Source organism: Ailuropoda melanoleuca, chromosome 1 (assembly GCF_002007445.2).
Source record: "Ailuropoda melanoleuca isolate Jingjing chromosome 1, ASM200744v2, whole genome shotgun sequence".
Lineage (NCBI taxonomy): Eukaryota > Metazoa > Chordata > Mammalia > Carnivora > Ursidae > Ailuropoda > Ailuropoda melanoleuca.
The window spans coordinates 166,896,869-166,916,797 of record NC_048218.1 but is presented as its reverse complement, the minus strand read 5'-3'; the positions used below and the strand labels follow the sequence as shown (position 1 = coordinate 166,916,797).

At 46.8% G+C, this 19,929-nt stretch overlaps 1 protein-coding gene across 1 annotated transcript in view; it reads right to left on the bottom strand.

The window, feature by feature from the left end:
* Positions 1–1,449: 1,449 nt before the first annotated feature.
* WIPF3 (WAS/WASL interacting protein family member 3) overlaps positions 1,450–19,929 on the bottom strand; it is an 88,242-nt gene continuing 69,762 nt past the window's right edge. The window contains exons 6-10 of the mRNA XM_034644358.1: positions 19,696–19,921; positions 16,886–17,035; positions 15,920–16,021; positions 5,941–6,017; positions 1,450–3,723 (exon numbers count right to left, since the gene is read on the bottom strand). Coding sequence (XP_034500249.1) covers positions 3,700–3,723; positions 5,941–6,017; positions 15,920–16,021; positions 16,886–17,035; positions 19,696–19,921 — 579 coding nt within the window. The 3' untranslated portion in view covers positions 1,450–3,699. The remainder of the gene's footprint in view (positions 3,724–5,940; positions 6,018–15,919; positions 16,022–16,885; positions 17,036–19,695; positions 19,922–19,929) is intronic.

The window sequence follows — 19,929 nt, the reverse complement described above, 5'->3', positions numbered from 1 at the left end:
CCTGCCCGTGAAGCTGTTTCCCTTGTCCTTCTAGCTGCCACCTTTCCCCGCCTTCACTCCAACAGGGGTGCCTAAAATTAGGGCTCCTTCACCTCCACAGTCCATGGCTTTGACCTTCCTCACCCCCTTCGTCAATTATCTTGGGCCATTGCTTTTCTTCTCCACTCAGACTGGCCCTTTTGGTCGTGAAAGAGCTTTTCTCTACCTCTGCTAATGAGAGCACAGATAAAACAAGTCGGGTCCTTCACTAATTAGGAGGCAAAGTGTGTGGCAGCGAACTTTGAAATTAGTTTCCAGATGAGACTTATTTCGGGAACATGTATGAATTTTAATTACGTTTCTCTCCTTGCTATCCAACAGCAGAGCCAGTGGGGCGCGCTCTGAGCCGCTCCGTAACCGTCAAAGTGTAATGCTGGGGTGTGGCCCGTGTGAGCTGTGTCTGGGACTCAGCCAGTAATGAGCACACTTGTACCCTAGAGTGCAGTGTGCGCCCATACCTGCGTCTGTTGGGACCCAAGGGTGAAGGGCTTCTTTAGGTCTTATGTCACTGCATCTTTACCACTCCATGCTTAGGTCCATTTGTGTCCCCATTTTACACGTAAGGAAACTGAGGCACAGACCGGTTATGTAATTTACATCCCCAAAGTTGTAAGAGGCAAAGTAGAGGATCAGATCTATGCTCCTAAGCCAGCTTACCTAGCAGGTGAACCTCATCTCCCCTGCACCACATACCAAAGAGGCCACCTGAAAATACCGTAATGGAGAGCGAGAGGATACTGCCTCATATAGGTGTTTTGAGGGGTTTGCTAATTTGGGGCAGGTGCTCAGTGCACTTCAGATTGAAAGCTGTTTCATTTTAACACAAATTAGAGGCATTCTATAAGCAGTACTCTCTGCCTGTTTTCTAGTAATAAAACAACATAGTGTTACCTATTTTTTTTTTAAGAAAATGAATTTGAGAAAGATTCTCCCTTGGTGGTTTTTCCCAAATACCCATCAGTTCAGTTTAGCTACAAAAACTCAGAAAACATTATTTTTTTATATTTATTTATTTGAGAGAATGAGTGAGAGAGTGAGAAAGAGCACGAGAGAGAGCTCAAGCAGGGGGAGGGAGAGGGACAAGCAGACTCCCCGCTGAGCAAGGAGCCCAACTTGGGGCTGGATCCCAGAACCCCGGGATCATGACCAGAGCCGAAGGCAGATGCTTCGCCGACTAGGCCACCCAGGTGCCCCAAAACTAGGAAAACATTATGTAGGTTAGTTAGAAATGTCAGCTCAGAAAAGAAAGGCCCCATTTCGAACACAGCATGTCACAGCAAGCGTTGGGTCCTATGTGAGTATCCTTTGTGTCCCATCATTCTTAGAAGCCCTTCTAGCCCTGAAAAATGGTTGGCTTACATCAGTACTGCTGACCCTCAATGGGTTTTAACAAGGACACGGGCAGAAGCATTTCCACTTATTAAAGTTTATTACATACAAAGAAATGAGTCTGCGGAGGGCACATCAATAAATATACATATGAAACACGGGAGCCACAGACGACGGTGTCAGTGAGAACACTCAAGAGCGGTAAGGGCGCCGTAACACGTTGCCTCTGGGTGAGTTTATGGTCAAGGGGCTAAAGGTCTGTCCTGCCAGAGGCAGGCACCGCAGGAATTCTGAGGGTGTGAATTCGGTGACAGGTCTCGAGGAGAGATGGGATGCCAGATTCCTGAGATTTCTCCCTAGTTGCAACTTTTGGTTTCTGCTCATCCCTTCCCTCTGTCCTTGATAGTTTTTAGTTTTAATTTCTATTCCAGTGGTGCAGAACATGAATGCATCAACACCTCCTCGGGGCAGCCCGTCTCCTCTGAGGGTGGACTTGCCTTTGTCTTGGGCCTTCTTCATTATGATAATTAAAACCCTTGTAATTATTGTCATACAACTGGGAGGGAGATGGAGTGGATCCCATTCTAATAAAGAAATCCTGACCTTTTGGAAACCTTCCAGAACCAATAAAGCAAATCAGCTATGCCCAGAGCTGATGACCTGCAAAAGCTTCTTTTCCAATTGATTTAGCAGTGACAATTTGGCATGATTGATTCCCCAGAGAAGGGCACTTGACCTTGCTCAGTGGCTTCTCTCTGGAATGACAAAGCACAACAACAGTGTAGGAGGCCATCTTAGTCTTTACTCTAGACAACAGCTCAGTGTATGCAGTCACGTTTGCCCAAACCCTCCACACCGGCTACCTGTTTTGGATGGCTTGGTCTGGGCACAGTGTCCTTCACCTCTGAGCACAGTGGGTTGTTTCAAAGGACACTTGTTTTTCTACTGCTCTTTCCACCCCTCCCCCCCATTTCCTCTAATCTGCACCTATTTTGAGCACAGACCCGGGGTCAGTCTGTTTCCTTCTATTTTCTCTCCTTCCTGTGTTACAGCTTCCCCCTCCAAAGACGGGGAGCATTTGGGGTCAGGCGCAAGCAAACACACACTTCCATTTCCTTGCCAGCTCAAGGAAAAGGGTGTGAGAACAGCAGCCAGAGCCCCTTCCAACCAGTTCCATCTTCAGGGGTGGCTGGACTTGGGCACTTCTCCCCAACAGAGAAGTGCGCCCCCCCCCACAGGGAAGGGGGAGCTCTTAGACCAATCAGGTCCTCTTCAGCTCAGAAGGGAGCTAGGTTTGCCTGGCGGGTGCTTCCAGGGTTCCTAAGGGTAGGAGTGAGGCACCAGGTATGTGAGGCAGACACTTGCTAATAGGCTTCGGTCTGCACTTACTCGTATCATATTTTCCATGAAAATCCTGCTCTCCAGGAGGAAGAAAAAAAAAACCCACCTCTGAGATAGAATATGTAATTGACTATAATAATGAGTTATGTATGTTTCTAACTTGCAGAAAAAATGCCCAAATCTCATAAATCTCGCCTTGCCCTGGCTGCCAGGATGGAGTTGGGAACTTAGGCGGGACAGGAGGAAAGCCATGGGCATCTGGGCACCAGGGGCACTGTAAATAGGAAGGGCATTGGCTACTTGTAGGAGCATTCAGTTACAAAAGGGCCCTGTGGTTGGCATCGGAGGGCCCAAGCCCACTCTGGCCTTTCTTTTGCATCATATTTACATGAGGCCGAAAAAAAAAATCCCTGTACTGCGAAACGGAAGCGAGACATGACATCTCGTTCGCTGGAGGCTGTGTGGCATTGTCTGGGTGTGGGGACACACTACTCTCTCTGAGCTGCTTCGTTTATAAGGCATTATTTGGTTTGATTTTGCAGTGTGTGTGACGAGAATATAGAATCATGCAAACAAGCGGCTGTGGGTACTATAACTTTGGGACTACGTGCAGACGAAGGAATCTTCTAAAAACGGTTCAGAATCTAGGAAGGGCCAGCCCGCACGCATTATGTACAGTCATGGAATGGACACCATGGGATGGGGACAGGGCGCTGTCTGTACTGACGGATGAACGCCAAGATGCATCTTCAAAAAATGGCGAAACATAGTAGGTGTGTGGTTTTTTAAATTAAGCAAATAAAAGTCGACTGTCATACTGAGTTAAAGCCTGTGCAAACCACATATTTACAATAAATAAATGCTCCACCCAGAGCTTGTCAACTGAATTCCAACTTAAGTATGGCGAGGCCAGACACGTTCTCCTAGGGATGCCCATCTGGCGATATGGACCCCCAGGTGGCTCACGGGACATTGGCTTCATCTGTCTTCTCACCGGAGTGTCTTTAGAGATAACTGTGGAAAGACAGGAACATTACCAGGTGGGTTTAGAAGATGCTTCACACGCAAACAGCCCACCCCGGGGCTGGGCCCCACAGCTTTCCTGCAGTCATACGAGGCTGTCAGGGTCTGAGGGTCCCATCAGATACAAGGGGCTAATTTTGACCTAGGGGGTTGTGGGTGGAAAAGGGATGAAACAGGACACATAGTTGATGGCATCTGAAGACCTACCGCCATCTTGGAAACATTCATGAGACCAAACACCAGCACTTTACAGAAACTCAAAAAAAAAAAAACTAAAGAATTTGCTGGAGATCCCAGACAAGGCAAAGGAAAAGAGAAAGGGCCCCAGGCCTTCAGATTTCCAGCCCAGGACTCCCATCCGCGCACGGATCACTCGGGGCTCTCCTCCATAAAAGAAGAGCGCCCCCTGGGGGCATTTTGCGATGTCTAGAGCCCTGTGATCTCTCTGGGCTGCTGCTTTTTGTCTCACTGAAGAGAAAATGAATTAAGAGGGTGTCCATCTAGATGTAAAGAAGATCTTCTTGACTATGGGATGCCCAAGAGAGACTTGACAATCCATCCTTGACTAGACTTTAATGGGCTCCAGTGATGTAGGTGTGTGCCTGCCATGAGACCAGAGACCAGACCTGGCACAATGTTCAACCATTCTTGCCATGTCTGAAGGGGAGGATGACTCCTGTCCTGGTAATAGGAACATGCCAGGAAAAGCAGAGAGGTATACTGGAATGAGCACTGGACAAGGAGACAGAAGGCGGGGCTTGTGACCTTGGGCAAGTTCCTGAGCCCCTTGGAGCTCAGTTCTCTTGTCTGAAAAAAAGATCATTAAAGGTATCTCTCCAGCTTACATCACAGAGTTATTAAAAGGATCAAATGAGATCACATATGCAAGTTATCTGAAGAACTGTAAAGAACTGTATAATGGAGGGACTATTATTTTGATTATTACTATATTCTCCTGACCACAAGAATAATGTATTCACTGTAGAAAATTCAGAAATTGTAGGGGCGCCTGGGTGGCACAGCGGTTGAGCGTCTGCCTTCAGCTCAGGGCGTGATTCCAAGCCCCCCATCAGGCTCCTCTGCTGGGAGCCTGCTTCTTCCTCTCCCACTCCCCCTGCTTGTGTTCCCTCTCTCGTTGGCTGTCTCTATCTCTGTCGAATAAATAAATAAAATCTTTAAAAAAAATTGCAGAAATGCGCTAGGAAAAAAATAAAAATCATCTCCCAGAGTGGATACCTGTTAATTTTGTGTATATTCTCCCTGTTTTCTTTTGCTCTGTGCATATATACTTCTCCCCTAACTGCAGTCAGACAGCCACTTTTGAGCCTGTGATCATCTGAGTGGTTACCACAATTCTTAGCTTAGCTGTTGGTTAGAAAAGGGGGTGCTTGTTCTCCTGCAAGGAACTCATCCCGGCGTCCAGGGTCTTGTCCCCCTTCTCATGTCCCTTGCTGTGCTGTCCCAGGGAGCTGTAGAAGGGCCCAGTTTAACAGCAGGCCACCCTGTTTGCCACATAGAACTCTGAAACAGGAGGAGGCCAGGCCACAACTAAATACGTATTTTCAAAGAATCAAAGGGCCTTTAAAGATGAGGCCCTGTCGTGGTCAGTGAGAGACGTCATCTCCGCCCAGGTTAGGACACAGTCTGTCCAAGCTGCCTTGTGTGAGAGGGAGGACATTTTTTTAAAGACCATCTTAACCCACAAGAACCCGTCTGGTTCCCCTCTCAGCTTCCTCTAGCCACCAGGACTTGGATTGTGACTACATTTGGCCAAAAGAAATTATCATGTTGATGGGAGAAAAACCCCCATGGGTGCAGTAAGATACCCTGTATTCCACGACAAGACAGAACCTTGAATTCCATTTGGTACACATTACAGAGTTTTGTCTCAGGCCTGTCCAACCACTATAACCAGGGAAGAACGAGTGGGGAGTGAGTGGGGTGACCATTGCAGAAGGACTCCAAAGGGGTTCTGGTTGGCCAACCTTGCTTCTGGATGTGGTGGGGATTCTGGGGGAAGCCTCCCTTTCCCTCTTCAGAGTTTGAAACTATACATGTTTCATTCTAGCTGGAAACAAAGGTACACCAAATGGCTTTCCCTGAGGACCAAAAAATCTGGGCAAAAAATGTAAAGCTTGAAGGAGAAAGCACACTCTCGGCATGTCTGGGCTCTCTGAGGAGAACTCAGAGACATGAGGGAGGTGTTACCTGAGAATTTCTGCCTTTGAGGTCATCCGAGCTCTGCCCTGCTGCCTCGGCGTGGAGCCAGGGACCAGGTGTACGGCCTGAAAGAAACAGGAACGATCTCACCATCTATTGGCCCAGGGACTGCTATGCGCCCTGCAGAGAACCTCAGACTCAATGGGCTCTTAGAGCAACAGCAGAGCGACCAACGGTAACGTGAGCCGGTCAACCTGAAACCTTCGGGCTCCCGGCCCCAGACTGAGAGTTTCTACCCACTGCTTCCATGGCCCTGCCTGGATGTAGAGACATCCCGTCCAATCTGCTGCAAGGGAAACAGGTTATTAAGGCCTGTTGTCTCCATGCGTGTGAAAGCTGCTTTGCTCCGAACAAGCTGCCATCTCCAGACTCGCTCATTTGTCCAGTACCCAACATGTGCCACGCACCGTGCTAGGGCTGGTTAAAAAAGGCAGTAAAGGTAAATATATGCTGAATAAATCAAGCTCTGTTCTAGGAGCTTGAATTCTTTCTTGAATTCATTCTCTAAAATGTATTTTGCTTAAATATTACACAAGTTACGTATAAAGATATTATCATAATTAGGGGTTCAAAGAATATGGAAGAAGACAATAGGAAATGAAAACCCAAAACCACCTCAAGTGCCTCTTCTTTGCCTAATCCCAGTTTCTATCCCTGAGTCACCACTACTTGCTGTGTATCCCTCTGGAATTTTTTTTTTTTTGGCATTTACTTGTATGTGTGTGTATATGCATCTATGTGTTTTGGTTGGTCGAGCCAAATTTTAAACCCACATTCCCAGGCATTCCAGAACTTTCCTGTGAGTCAGGTGTTCCAAATGGTGGCTCTTTCTCTGCGGCATGCAGTACAAGGCTTATCCGTCCCACCTCTGTCAAGGACTGGGATTAAATAACCACGTCCCAAAGCCCTCCAGACAATCCAGGCTGCTGTGTTCCTTACAGAGCAGCAGGAAAAGCAGAACTACTCACCGCAGATCATTCAAGATAGTGAAAAACTGATAATATCCTGTGTTCAACAAAACTATTTAGGAAATCCAGGGTTCACTAACTATATGACAGAGTATGAAGTGGCCCTTTGAATGTTTACAAAACAGAATAATTTGGGGTGATGTTTGAAATTTAGGAGAAAAAAGGCAGGGTAGAAATTGTATAAATAGGATGACCTCAAATACTTAAAAAAATGGAAATAATATATTGAATGGATTCCTCCTGGATTTACTGTTATTTTTTTAAAATCTCTTAAAAATACTTTGTCCAATGAACATGTAAGTCATCTTAAGAATCTGTTAAGGTAAGATATAGTTTTTTAAATGAACTAGCACATGGAAGTGTCTCTACAACTTATAAAACATTAATCCAATGGACACTGAAATTTTCATCAAAGTACTTTTTAAATCAATGAGTGCCTTTGTTCTAGGATAAAGATATTTTTGGGGAAATAACATAGGGAGTGCTAGGTTTTTAGCCAGTTTATTAACTAAGTTAAAAGTAAAAAGACACAGGGAAGCCTGGGTGGCTCAATCAGTTCAGCATTTGCCTTCAACTCAGGTCATGATCTCAGGGTCCTGGGATGGAGTCCCACCATTGGGCTCACTGCTCAGTGGGGAGCCCGCTTCTCCCTCTGCCCCCACCCTGCTTGTGCTCTCTCTCTGTCAAATTAATAAATAAAATCTTTAAACAAAAAGTAAAAAGACACTGATATACAGCCCCCGACTTAATTCCATGTAGCAGTATGGCCCTGAAATTACTTCTTAGATGTAAGAACCTCCAGTCTACTCAGAAAAGCCTTGCTCTAGGCCAGGGTTTCTTAACTTGGCTCTACTGATATTGTGGGCTGGATAACTCTTGGCTGTGGGGATGGCTGTGTGCTGCAGGCTGTGGGACAGCGTCCCTGCTGTCTAGCCACCAGATGCCAGGAGGATCTTCCCCAGCCCCCAGAGCATTTGTAACAACAAAAAATGTCTCCAGACTGTGCCCCATGGCCCGGGGGTGAGGAAGGAGGGGCAAAATCATCCCTTTGGAGAACCACTGGGCAATAAGACAGGTTTCTCTGTAGGAAAGTGGTACCTGCTGGTTTTCATAAATATGACCGGAAACAACAGCAGAGCTAAAGGAGAATCAATTTCTTCATAAAACAGGAGGGAAAATTTTGCATCTTGCTGTAAAAGAAACTTCACTGCTGCCAGAAGTGTGTGGCCAGGGGTTAGGGTTCCTCGGGGTGGTCTTTTTTTTTTTTTTTAAAGATTTTATTTATTGGGCCACCTGGGTGGCTCAGTTAAGTGTCCACCTGTGGCTCAGGTCATGATCACAGGGTCCTGGGATTGGGTCTGGCCTCTGGCTCTCCACTCGCGGGGTGTCTGCTTCTCCCTCTCTCTCTGCCACTCCCTCCTGCTCCTGCTCTCAGTCTCTCTCTCCACCTCGTACGCTCGCTCTCTCTCTCAAATAAATAAATAAATAAAATCTTCTTCTATTTATTTATTTGAGAGAGAGAGAGAACATGAGTAGGGGCAGTGGGAGAGGGAGAAGCAGACTCCCCACTGAGTAGGGAGTCCGACACGGGGCTCGATCTCACAACCCTGAGATCAAGATCTGAGCCGATGGTAGATGCTTAACTGAATGAGCCACCCAGGTGCCCCTGAGGGTGCTTTTAATACACATACTGCCTTAGGGGATTTTTTTCCGCAATGAGATGTCACTAGAATCAGTAGAATTCAAAAAGGAGAGTTCTTCTGCTGAAATAGTCCTTTACACGGGCTTGTTTCCGCAGAATTGTGTTTCAGGTTCACTTAAAAAACACTGGTTTTCAAACTTTTGGCAACACCAACTTGTATTACGAAATACTGTTTACCTCCCTACCTGATCCCACGCACCTGAGGGCCCCCAGAGCAGCCCAAGTGACCCCTCCCGCACACGGATGGCCCCTCCGCCCCGGTGCTGAACAAAGCAGCCGGATACGGAAGCCTTCTCAGAGCTGCGAGGCCTAGAGAAGAAAGTCTGTGCCGGCACCGAAGAAGCAGAGGCTTGAGGGCCAAGCTGGCTTCCAGCCGTATTTTTTGTCATTTGTAAACCAAGCCAGCCTGTGCCCTTATGCGGAGGGCAGGAGAGAATTCACAGACGTGGCTGGCCATTCAAGCCGGGTCTCTCTGGGAGCCTCCCAGAACTCCGCCAGCCTTGCAGCGCGACTCCTGCGGGCTGGGGACGTGAGTTAGCACGAAGCTGGACTCCTAGGAGAAGCAGATCTCACCGGCGACCCTAGGCCAGCACGGTCTCTCCAAGCTAAGGGCTATGTGGCACAGGCTGGAGAGGGAGCAAGGTGTGGTACACAGAGCACCGGTCACGGAGCAGAGAACCTTAGCCCGAGCCCCAGCTTTGCCTCCAGCTGTCACCAGGGGTGGCTGTCCTATTCCTGTCCCGGTTTCTTCAGCTGTATATGAAGGAGTTGGGCTGGACAACCTCAAAAAGCCCTTCTGATCTAACACCGGGGGCCTCTCACAGTCTCTAACCAAAGGAAATGACAGGTTTCATTGGGAATGATAATTCTAGTATCTGCCAGATTGAGACCTTAAAAAGTACATATCCGGCCTTTCCTCTCCTTCCCCACTATCATGTCATAGTTGAGGTTGGTATGAGCCTTGCCACTCCTTCCGGACCACTTCCTACTTGTAGAGAACTTAGTGGGGTCACCCTGCGTACCATGGGGCCACACTTCCCCTCCACAGGTGCTCAGAGCAGGTGTTGGCCAATCAGAGTCTCTCTCCCAATAATTTGGAATTTTTAGAATTTTAAAATTATTTTTAATGATTATTAAAATAATATATATTTGTTATAGAAAACTTGGAAAAAATCATGAAGCATAAGGAAAATAAAAATCACCTAGCATTCTACTATTAAATGCTAACCACTCTGAACACTTTAGTGTACGTGCTTCTAGCCTCTTTTCTCTCTATTTGGTCAACATCTTCTCCTTTCCCCTCTCCACATAGATTTACAAAATCATGTCTTTTTTAAAATCAAATTTCGGTTCTACTTTATGTACTTTTAGTGTACTGGTGTTTTTGCTTTTCCTTCTCAAACATTTTCTCATGTTGCTGAATAGTCAACAACACTTTTAATGGATGCATAGCATTCTATCCTGTGGCTCTCCCTTAATTTATTTAACCCCATTGTTGGGGATTTGTGCTGTTTCCAAATTTTTTATTCTGTAAATGTTCAGCAATGTGTGTGTGTGTATATATACATACATATATATATATATATATATATGGACATTCTTATCAATTGTAGAGAGAGAGAGAGCACACATGCATGCATGAGCCAGGGGGTGGGCAGAAGAAGAGGGAGAGAGAGAGAATCCCCAGCAGGCTCCCTGTTCAGCACAGAGCTCAATGCAGGGCTCAATCTCATGACCCTCAGATCGTGACCTGAGCCCAAATCAAGAGCCAGATGCTCAAGTGACTGAGCCACCCAGGCGCCCCAACACTCTTGTCTATTAATTCAACAAGTATTTATCGAGTGTCTGCGTGCCTGGCCCCATTCTGGGAGCTGGCAATAGACCAGTGAGTAAAAATTGATACCATCCCTTCTTTTCTGGGCCTTACACTGTACTGGGGGAAACTGAGAAAAGACAGGCAAGTATATAATATGCCAGGAAGTGACAAATGCTTTGAGAAAGCAGAATGAAGAGAACAAAAGTGATGGGGCAGGAAGGGCTGCTATTAAATAAAGACTGGTCAGAGAAGAACTCTCTGACAAAGTGCCATTAGATCAAAGACCGAAAGGACACAGGGAGTGAGTCTCACAGACATCTGGGAAAAGTGTCCCATAGAAGGAACAGCAAGTGCAAAGAGCCCAGAGCCCAGAGGTGGGAGTGTGTTTGGAATGTTCTATAAAAGCTGTCGGTGGTCTGTGCTGTTGGAGCAAAATGAGGTTTTGTAGGGAGTGGGGCTGGGTGTGTGGGCACTTCCGGTAGGTCTTCTGAGCCATGGTGGGGATTTCTAACTGACACAGAGTGTGACAGGAACTCAGGGGATGATTTGGAGCAGAGGGTGGTCTGACTGGACTTGGGCTTTAGACGAATCATAGGGCCTGCAAGTATGGAGCAGGGAAGCCTGTCGGCAGGTTCCCGCAGCCTCCAGATGAGAAATGACAGTGGTTTTAGCCAGGCTGAGAGTAGCAGAGGAGGTGAGAGAGAGCAGATTGGGCATACATTTCACAGAAGGAGGCCTGAGATTTTCCTGGTAAGTGGGATGTGGGAGCAGGAGAGAAAGAAAGAAGCCAAAGGTGACTCCAAAGTGTTTGGTGTAACAAAAAATGGAGGAGCGGTGAGCACAAAGTGGAAGGAGGAGGAGAGAGAGGGCTGTCAGAAAATCTAAGCGAAGATATGCTTCATAGGAGGGACTAATGGATTCTAGATAACACCGCTGACCCCTGGCTTTGGCAACATGGAGGTCCCCTGGTGGCCTTGCTAAGGACTCTTTCCATGGTGTGGTAGGGGGGAAAATGCCTGAGAGGATAGGAAGAGAGGAAGTAGACATGGCACTGGCTGTGAGAGGAGCAGAGAAATGGCCCAGGGGCCAGAGTAGGTCAAGGGAGATGTTTTATAGACATGACAACACTTTTGTCAGCTCAGAGGAATAAGGGAGTAGTCTAGGACAGCAATGGTGTTAAAAGAGTGGGTTACTGGAAGACAGCTTATGATGAGAACAGCTAAGGTAAGCACAGGGCAGAGGTCCTTCCTGCCCTGCTGCCCTCCACAGAGACGGAGATAAATGTTTGGCCACTGGCAGTGTCTATGGATTCTCTCAGTTCTGGGATGGCTCATCCTCTGATTTCATGACATGAACCACCCAGTATTGTTAAAGTGACTGCGGCACTTGCTGGAGAAGTTTCTTTGCTAATGGAAACAATGGTGGCTGGTTGTGCCCTAAGTGTAAAGTAACTATTTTAAAACAGAAATTGGGCCACAACGAGCTACCACTGCACACCTATTAGGATGGTTACTATCAAAAAAACCAGAGAACAGCAAGTGTGAATAATGATGTGGAGAAACCCTTGTGTGCTGTTGATGCGAATGTCAAATGGTGGGAGTGTACAATGGAAAACAGTATGATGGGTCCTCAAATGATTAGAAATCGAATTACCATATGATCCAGCAATTCCATTTCTGGGGATATACCCCAAAGAAGTGAAAGCAGGGACTCAAAGAGATACTTGTACACCCACATTCATAGTAGCATGAGGCAACGCAAGTGTCCACTGATGGATGAGTGGATAAACACAATGTCATCCAGACGGACAATGGAATATTATTCAGCCTTAGAAAGGAAGGAAATTCTCACAGATGCTATAAAGTGAAAAACCTTGAGGACATTGTGCTAAATGAAAGAAAGCCAGTCTCAAAAAGTCAAATATTATATGATTCCACTTATATGCGGTACCAAGAGTAGTCAAACTCTTAGAGCCAGGAAGTGGAATGGTGGTTGCTGTTTACATGGGTTTAATGGTACAGAGCTTTAGTTTTGCAGGATGAAAGGAGTTCTGGAGATCGGTTGCACAACAATGTGAATGTACTTAACACTATTGAACTGTACACTTAAACATGGTTAAGATGGAAAATTTCATATATAAATTACATATATAAAAAAGGAGTTGGGATGTAAACAGATTTCTAACCAGCCACTTTCCCACTGAACCGACTGTGATCAGGATGGTTTTGCTGGGAACACCAGGCTGAAATGTTACCTTTGGGTGTCTGTCTCTCCTCCCTTTCTCCCTAAAATGTGAATTTCTTGAGGGTGTGTCAGGGGATCATTTATCTAAATGGGTAGGGGCCTCTGTAAGTATCTGTCAATATGATGACAACGTTACTCTATCATCACTATGTTAATAAATATTTGTGACCTATGCAATTTTTCCCAAAGATTCTTCCTGATAGGGTGTTTTTTCCTACTTCGTTTCAGTACAACGCACATAACGTAAAATTTACTACGGGTGACCCTGAATACATTCACAGCATTGTGCAACCATCACCTCTGTCTAGTTTCAGAACATAGGCATCACCCCAAAAGGAAACCCGTACCGTTTAAGAGTCCCTCCTCATTCTTCATAGCCCCAGCCCCTGGCAACTGCTAACTCTGCTTTCTGCCTTTAAGGATTTGCCTGTTTCGGCTACATCATGTAAATGGAATCACACAACATGTGGTCTTTTGTGTCTGCATTCTGTCACTCATCATGATGTTCCCAAGGTTCATCCATGTTGTAGCTTGTATCCATACTTCATTTCCTTTTGTTGTCAAAGAATATTCCATTGCATGGCTAGACATGTTGTTGACCCATCCATCAGTGGATGGACACTGGATGTTTCTACCTTTGGCAACTGCGAATAGTGCTGCTGTGAGTATTTGTGCATGAGCTCTTGTTTGAACCCCCATTTTCAATTCTTTTGGGTGTATTCCCCGGAGTGGAATTGCTGGGTCCCATGGTAATTCTATGATTGACTTACTGAGGAACCTAGTGCATTTTTAAAACATATAAAAAATTCGGTAAAATCATCCTATCAAAGAAAGAAAACAGCTAATACGTGCAGGGTGGAGACAGTGAAGAGAACCAGTGGAAGAGCTACATATTAGGGTGTTTGTGTGCTGTGTGTGTGTCAGGAGCAGAGAGAGAAAGCGAGCAAGGGGGAGGAGACAAAGCGAGAAGTGCTGCAAGACAGCGTGAGAACACACTCATCCGAAAGCAGCAACAGTCTCCCAGACCATGAGGAACTCCAGTCTTGGGGAACCAGGTCAATGGGGAGCAGGAGGAAAACTGTAAGAAGAAATGGAATCCGACAGGCATGAGCTGTATCAGACTCACACTAATAGAATTACCATGGTTCTACCTACGGCTCCCAGGGACGGCAGGAACATGTTCATGTAATTGTGCTGGAAGCCGCAGGAGGATTTTACGCCTGCCAATGCTGCCTCAATCGAAAAACCACATTTTATTTTTGAAATCGCAATACCGTTTCTGGTCTGTAGGATGTCAGTTCACTTCTCAGGCTTTTTTTTTTTTTTCCCTTTTCTTCTTCTTCTTTCTTTTTTTTAACTACATCTTCCCGAGCATCGGATTATTTGTGTGTGTGGGCACGGATCTGACCACTTCTCTGAGATGAGAGGAGTACAGCGTGCACGGCCAGCTGCGCCCCCCTGGCGAGCTACGCGAGGCATGGCCTCTCTTGCATTCTCAGGGAGGAGACTGGGCACCATGGGCTCAAAATGCAGCTAACTTTAGAATTTACCGAGTCTGCAAGTTGAAGGACTGCATAGCACGCTACTGAGAAAGAAGTGAGATTTTGAAGCATCTGCTTTTCTGGAATGGTTTCGTGCCAAGATCAGCAAAATACGGCCGGCAGACCAAATCCAGCCAGCACCTGTTTTTTTTTTTTTAATAAATAAAGCTTTATTGGAAGACAGCCATGCCCATTCATTTATGTATTGTCTATGGCTCCTTGCAGGTCAAAACAGCACAACCGAGTAGTGGTGACCGAGACCATATGGCCCACAGAGCCTCAAATATGTCGTTTCTGGCCCTATAGAGAAAATGGTTGCTGACCTCTGGTTTAGGGTTGGGGTCAGTAACTAAAAAGCCTCCAGGGGCCAGGTATCACATTCACTTGTCACAGTCTTGGTGTGACAGAGGATGGTGGTGTTTGTGGCATGAATGTGGCCAGTTAGCAGACACCAGCTTAGGGAAAGGAAATGAGCCTTGCAGGCATGCTGACAATACTGACTCCATCTTTGGCCCTCTGTCTCATGCTGCTCCTCTCTCCTTCTTCTCTCTCTTAGTTCAGAGCAGTAGTCTCTGCATATTATTTAAAAAGCACACAAGGTCACTTCTCTCTAAATGCGCAATCCCACAGGCCAGCAGAAAAAGACCTGCCCAGGCTGATTCCAAGAGGACCTATGACCTGAGCGGGTCTGCCTGCAGGAAGCTGAACCTTGGAGGAGGGACTTCACCAAAGTCCTTCTGAAGGGAAAGGGTCGAAGAGCCCAGTTCATGGTCTTGGGCTACCCCAGGACATGGACTGGGGGGGCCTGACTCCTGTTGTAGGGTGGGAAACACCCTCACTCCATGTTGTTGCCTCTGCCCCCCCTAACAGCCCCTGCCCGACTGAACTGGCTCAGCGCTGGACCAGAACTGCCTCACGTTAACAAAAAGGCAGCTTCTCTGTGTGGTTAACACCCCACCTTGCTTTTCTTTGCTTCCTGTTTTCCTAGAGTACTTGCCTCCCTGCCCTTTCAGCCCTGAGGGATGCCAGCTCTTAGGGCTAGTAGGTAAGTAGCCTTCACTTGTAGGCTGGCCACGTGATGAAATTGGGAGAAGTCAGGCTCTTACCAGCCTGAGATTTTCAGCCTTGGCTGGACACTGGAATCACCTGGCAGCTTTCAAAAATACTGCCACGTGGGTCCCTCCTTGCATATTTTGATTTAGTGGGTCTCAGTGTAGCCTGGACTTTGGGATTTTTAAAAGCTCTGTTGGTCATTCTAATGTGTGTTCAAGGTTGAGAACCACTGAAGGACAGTCTCTATTTCACAGTCTGCCACAGTTCTGAATTGGGGTCTTCTAGAGTCTTCTCTGGGTATTAATACAAAGCTCCTGTATCCCATTTTGCTGTTGTCTTGGGGTGGTTAGCTCCCTTGTCAAAAGCCCTAGGGAGGGGAGGGAAAGTGGTAAATCCAGGCACTCAAATCCAAAGCCAAACAATTAACTCTAGAGTTCTGTAAAAAGCTTCTAAATGAACCCTTGGGGCCAGACCAAATAAGTGTTCAGATACTTCCAGAAGTATGAATAGCACTGTATTCTTCCAGTAGTACAGTGAAATCATGACATCATCCTTTAGGCAGCCTGTGGCCAATCAATGCACACGAAGCACTTAATTCTGGAGGGTCAGGGAAAACCAAGAGGCTTCCCAAGGTGGTACTTACTTCTGGGGATCTTGCTGGGGTAAATCTTCTGGCACGGTTTATACTCGTCTGGAGGAGGAAAGTCTTCCACAGTATGAAACGTGAATTTCGATTCAAAGTCATCTGCACACGTGGAAAATCGCAAAATTACTCTGGTTATTGTGATGACCCAAGTTTTGAAAATTTCCAGGACCACACAGGTTTGCCTGCCCAGCACAAGTGTTTTAATGGCTGGGCTATTCCCCCTGAAGATACCTCCATCTACCTCTCAATTTTGACTGCTTAGCTCAGACAAGGAAATCAGGAAAAGTGAAATCAACAGACTCTCCCTATCACCCACCCCACCTCGCTTTGACCAACATCTTAAGGAGAAGTCCCACAGAGCTACCCAGGGTCCAGATCAGAGGTGGGGAACATGACAGCAACAAGGGACCAGCAAAGTCCCCGTGGCCTGAAGCTACCCCTGAGCCCCTAGGGAGGGCTTTGTTTGGGAGGGGTGAGCAGAATAGAAGTCCTCAGCTTGGCTGGTGGGAGTGAGCATGGCTTATATCCAGTGGGGTTCCTGGGCTCCCCAAAGCAAATAGGATTTTCCCTGAGCTCCTGACTGCAAGAGGAGAGGAGTCTTGTGGCCCTTTTATGAGTTGAGTCCCTGCTTTGTGATCTAGGGTATGGGTCTGACCCCAGAGAATTTCCTTCCTATCTCCGTATTTTTGCTCTAGACAGACACATACATATACAGTTTGCATGTTGATTTTCTTCCCTCTTTCTCCTCGCAATCAGAAAGTTAGAGAATGAGTTCTGGAACCTCCAGAAAGCCTCAAGAGAAACTTTACTTAGCACAACTTGCAGGCTATTTTGCCCTAGAGTGAGCTCCCAGTTCTTGTGAAGCATGCACCCTGAAATGGTGGGCTGGCAAACTCCTTCCAAGGGCCAGGGGAAACCACTCCCTCACTGGCAGCCAGCACAGCACAAGGTGGGCCCCCTTACCGATGATATGCAGGCTTCCGTTACGCAGCTGACCTCCGGGCTGCTGTGTCGGGGTCCAGGCTGGGGCCTGCTGGCTTCTGCTTGAAAGCTCCGTGGTAGGTGATCTCGCAGGGGGTGCTGGGGGTGGATTTAGCTTTCCTCCACTGGTCCCTTATAGAAAAGATGCCAGTATATTCAGATACAGGAAGGGGGACAGGAGATGCTATAACCTCCTGGGAGAAGTGAGGTACTGAGGTCTCTGGATGTCATCTGATCTGGTGAATAAAAGGGCTGCCTCTGGGGTAAGCCGCTTGGGACTGAATTCCAGCTCTCCTGCTGGGATAATGACAACCTCTTTGTGCCTCTGTTTCCTCATCTGTAAAATGGGGATCATAGTACACACGCCTCCTGGGGGTGTTGAGAGGGTTGAATGAATGAAGTCAAGTGGCATGCAGTAGGATTCAGTAAACGTTAGCTGCTGTGACAAGATGAATGACGACAGCAACCCTCAGGATCAGAAGGCATAGCTCAAAGAAGGGGAACCGCTGCAGCGTCCTAAGAAAGGGAATGACTGTAGACGAGGCGCAGAGGGAGGCGAGGCGAGCAAGCTGTGGGGCTTGCTCCTGTCCCCGGGATTCTGCTTACGTGGGTTCCCTGCATTACAGACCCTCTCTTCTCCCTCCAGTCAGCCTAAATCCACCCTCACCCACCACAAAATGTCCACCATTACAACCTCTTTCTCTCCCCCCTCCCCAGTTGGCTTGAGGCAGAAACTGCCCTCATGTTGTTCGGGGAAACGAAGTTTCACATCCAAAGACACAAGGAAAGAGGCCAGACAAGCATCTCTTGCTGGCCTTGACCTTACCACTCCGGTCTTCCCCTCCTTGGAACCAGGACCCACTAAGATTTACTTGCTCCCGTAAGCAGACTCAGGGGGTGAAGGGGCGACCGTGGCTGCTGAGCTCTCTTCTGGAGGAAAAGCTGCCCCTACACGTGGTATGGGTATAACACTGCTGAGCCCCAGCTCCATGCAATGCACTCCAGGCACATTTTCTCACTGAATATTTGTAACAACCCTATGTGAACGGTCTCATTATGGTTTCCATTTGCCAAAAAAAAGAAAAAAAAAAAAAAGCAAGTTTCAAGAACCATTTAAAAAATGGGCATGAGGTTACCCAGGAATGGGTGGAGAGGCCAGGCTGCACTCCAGTCTCTCTGAATCTAAGGCACTGTTTTTCTCACCACCCGTGAACACTTCAGAATCATAGGCAGCTCCCCGGGACGAACGCTGGCCCTTATGGCTACCAGTCTGGTGAAAAGAGAATGCCTTGAACCTTCTCTCTTGTGAGCAAGAGCCTTAAAAATATTCTTGCCCTTTGTACCGGGAATTCCTTTTGAGGAACCTGTCCTTTCAAAATATCCAAAAGGTGGATGACAATCACTACAAAAGTATTTCCTGCAATATTAGCCATGGTAACAAAAATTGGAATCAATTTAATACTAGAAATTTGGCCAATGCTGATGATCATATCGATATGCTTATGAACAAACTTTAGCAACTTGATGAGACTGCTTCGATGTAATATTAAAGAATATATATTAAATAAATAAAATATATGTTAAATAAATAATGTATATTAAATAATTTAATATATTAAATTAAAACAGCATAGGACATTGTATATTCAAAATAATATTAACTTTGTAAATCTGTAGATATTTTTGGGGGAAAAAATGAAAGGAAATACACCCAAATGTGACAGCCTTTATTTCTGGGTGATGTTATTGTAGGTGATTTCTGTTTCTTTCTATCTGTTCTACAGTGAGCTTGTGCTATTTTTAATTTGAGGAAATACATTTAAGAAACCTTCTGCATGAAAAGATTTTCTTAAAGACCAAAGAATATGTGTGTGTGAGTGTGTGTGGACGTGGGCTGGGGTGTGCGTGTGTGTGGTGTTTATGGGCACGTGTGGATGTATGTGTGTGGATATGTGTGTATGTGGGTATACTTTCCATTCGGAAGGACGGCAGAGGCGAATGAAGCCTCCCCACTATGTAAAGATCAGTTATGGGCATGCGTACTCAATCCAAAACCCTTTCTGCTAGGTATGTGAAAGAATTATTTTTAATTTTTGGCTCAAAATACAGACCCTTAATTTTCTTGAGTCAGCATGAGCACCTGCCAAAAAGAAGACAGAATGCTAATCCAACCTGCTGAGGGCCAATGCAGACTATGGCTGGGAGCCAGACTGTAGTGACTCAGGCAAAAATTACACCAGACACCTGGTTCTGGAAACAAACTGCATCCACAGCCCCCTCCACCGCAGACAGGAGATTTGGGTGAATGAACGATGAGAGTAAGAATAAAGAACCCTTCTCTAGACTCAATGTTGCCAGGCCCTGCCCCAACAATCACAAGAGGAGGGAACTATTGCTGTCCCCATTTTACAGATGAGGAGAAGGAAGCAGAGAGGCTAAGTGATTGACCAGAGTCACACAGCTAGTAATTGCAAGAAGATCAAAGCCAGAACGCCTGGCCTGTGGTCTGTATGATCTTGGACAAGTCTTTCAGCCTCCCTCCCCCTTGGTTTCCTGTCTCTAACATGAATACAACAGAAAGTCCCATACAACAAGTTTTATTGTGCTCCATGAGGGGCACTGATAGCTCTGTTCTAAAGCAAACTCCAAGAGTTAAGACATCTCAAGGTGTTCCCCAGTGACTCTTCTCTAGGAGCAGGCCTCTAGCTGTGTCCCTAGCACCTTCATAATTACTGGCGAGGGCTGAGTGTTCTTCTGACACGGACATCCTGGACCAGAAGACTGGTGCTTACCTGGGCCTCGGCCGGGCCTCTTCTTCTGCAGGAATGGCTGGGATCCTGGAGGGGCCGGTGGTGCCGGCAAGGCCTGCACGCCGGACTTGGGTGGCTGGGCCTGGAAGCTGGGAGACTTGGGGGGCAGTGGGAGTGGGCCTTCAGTGTTGTTGTTAGCTCCTGGCAAAGGAGGTGCAGGCAAAGAGGACCTTGGGATACAGGAGGCATAAAGAGGGGGTGGGGGGTGGTGGGGGT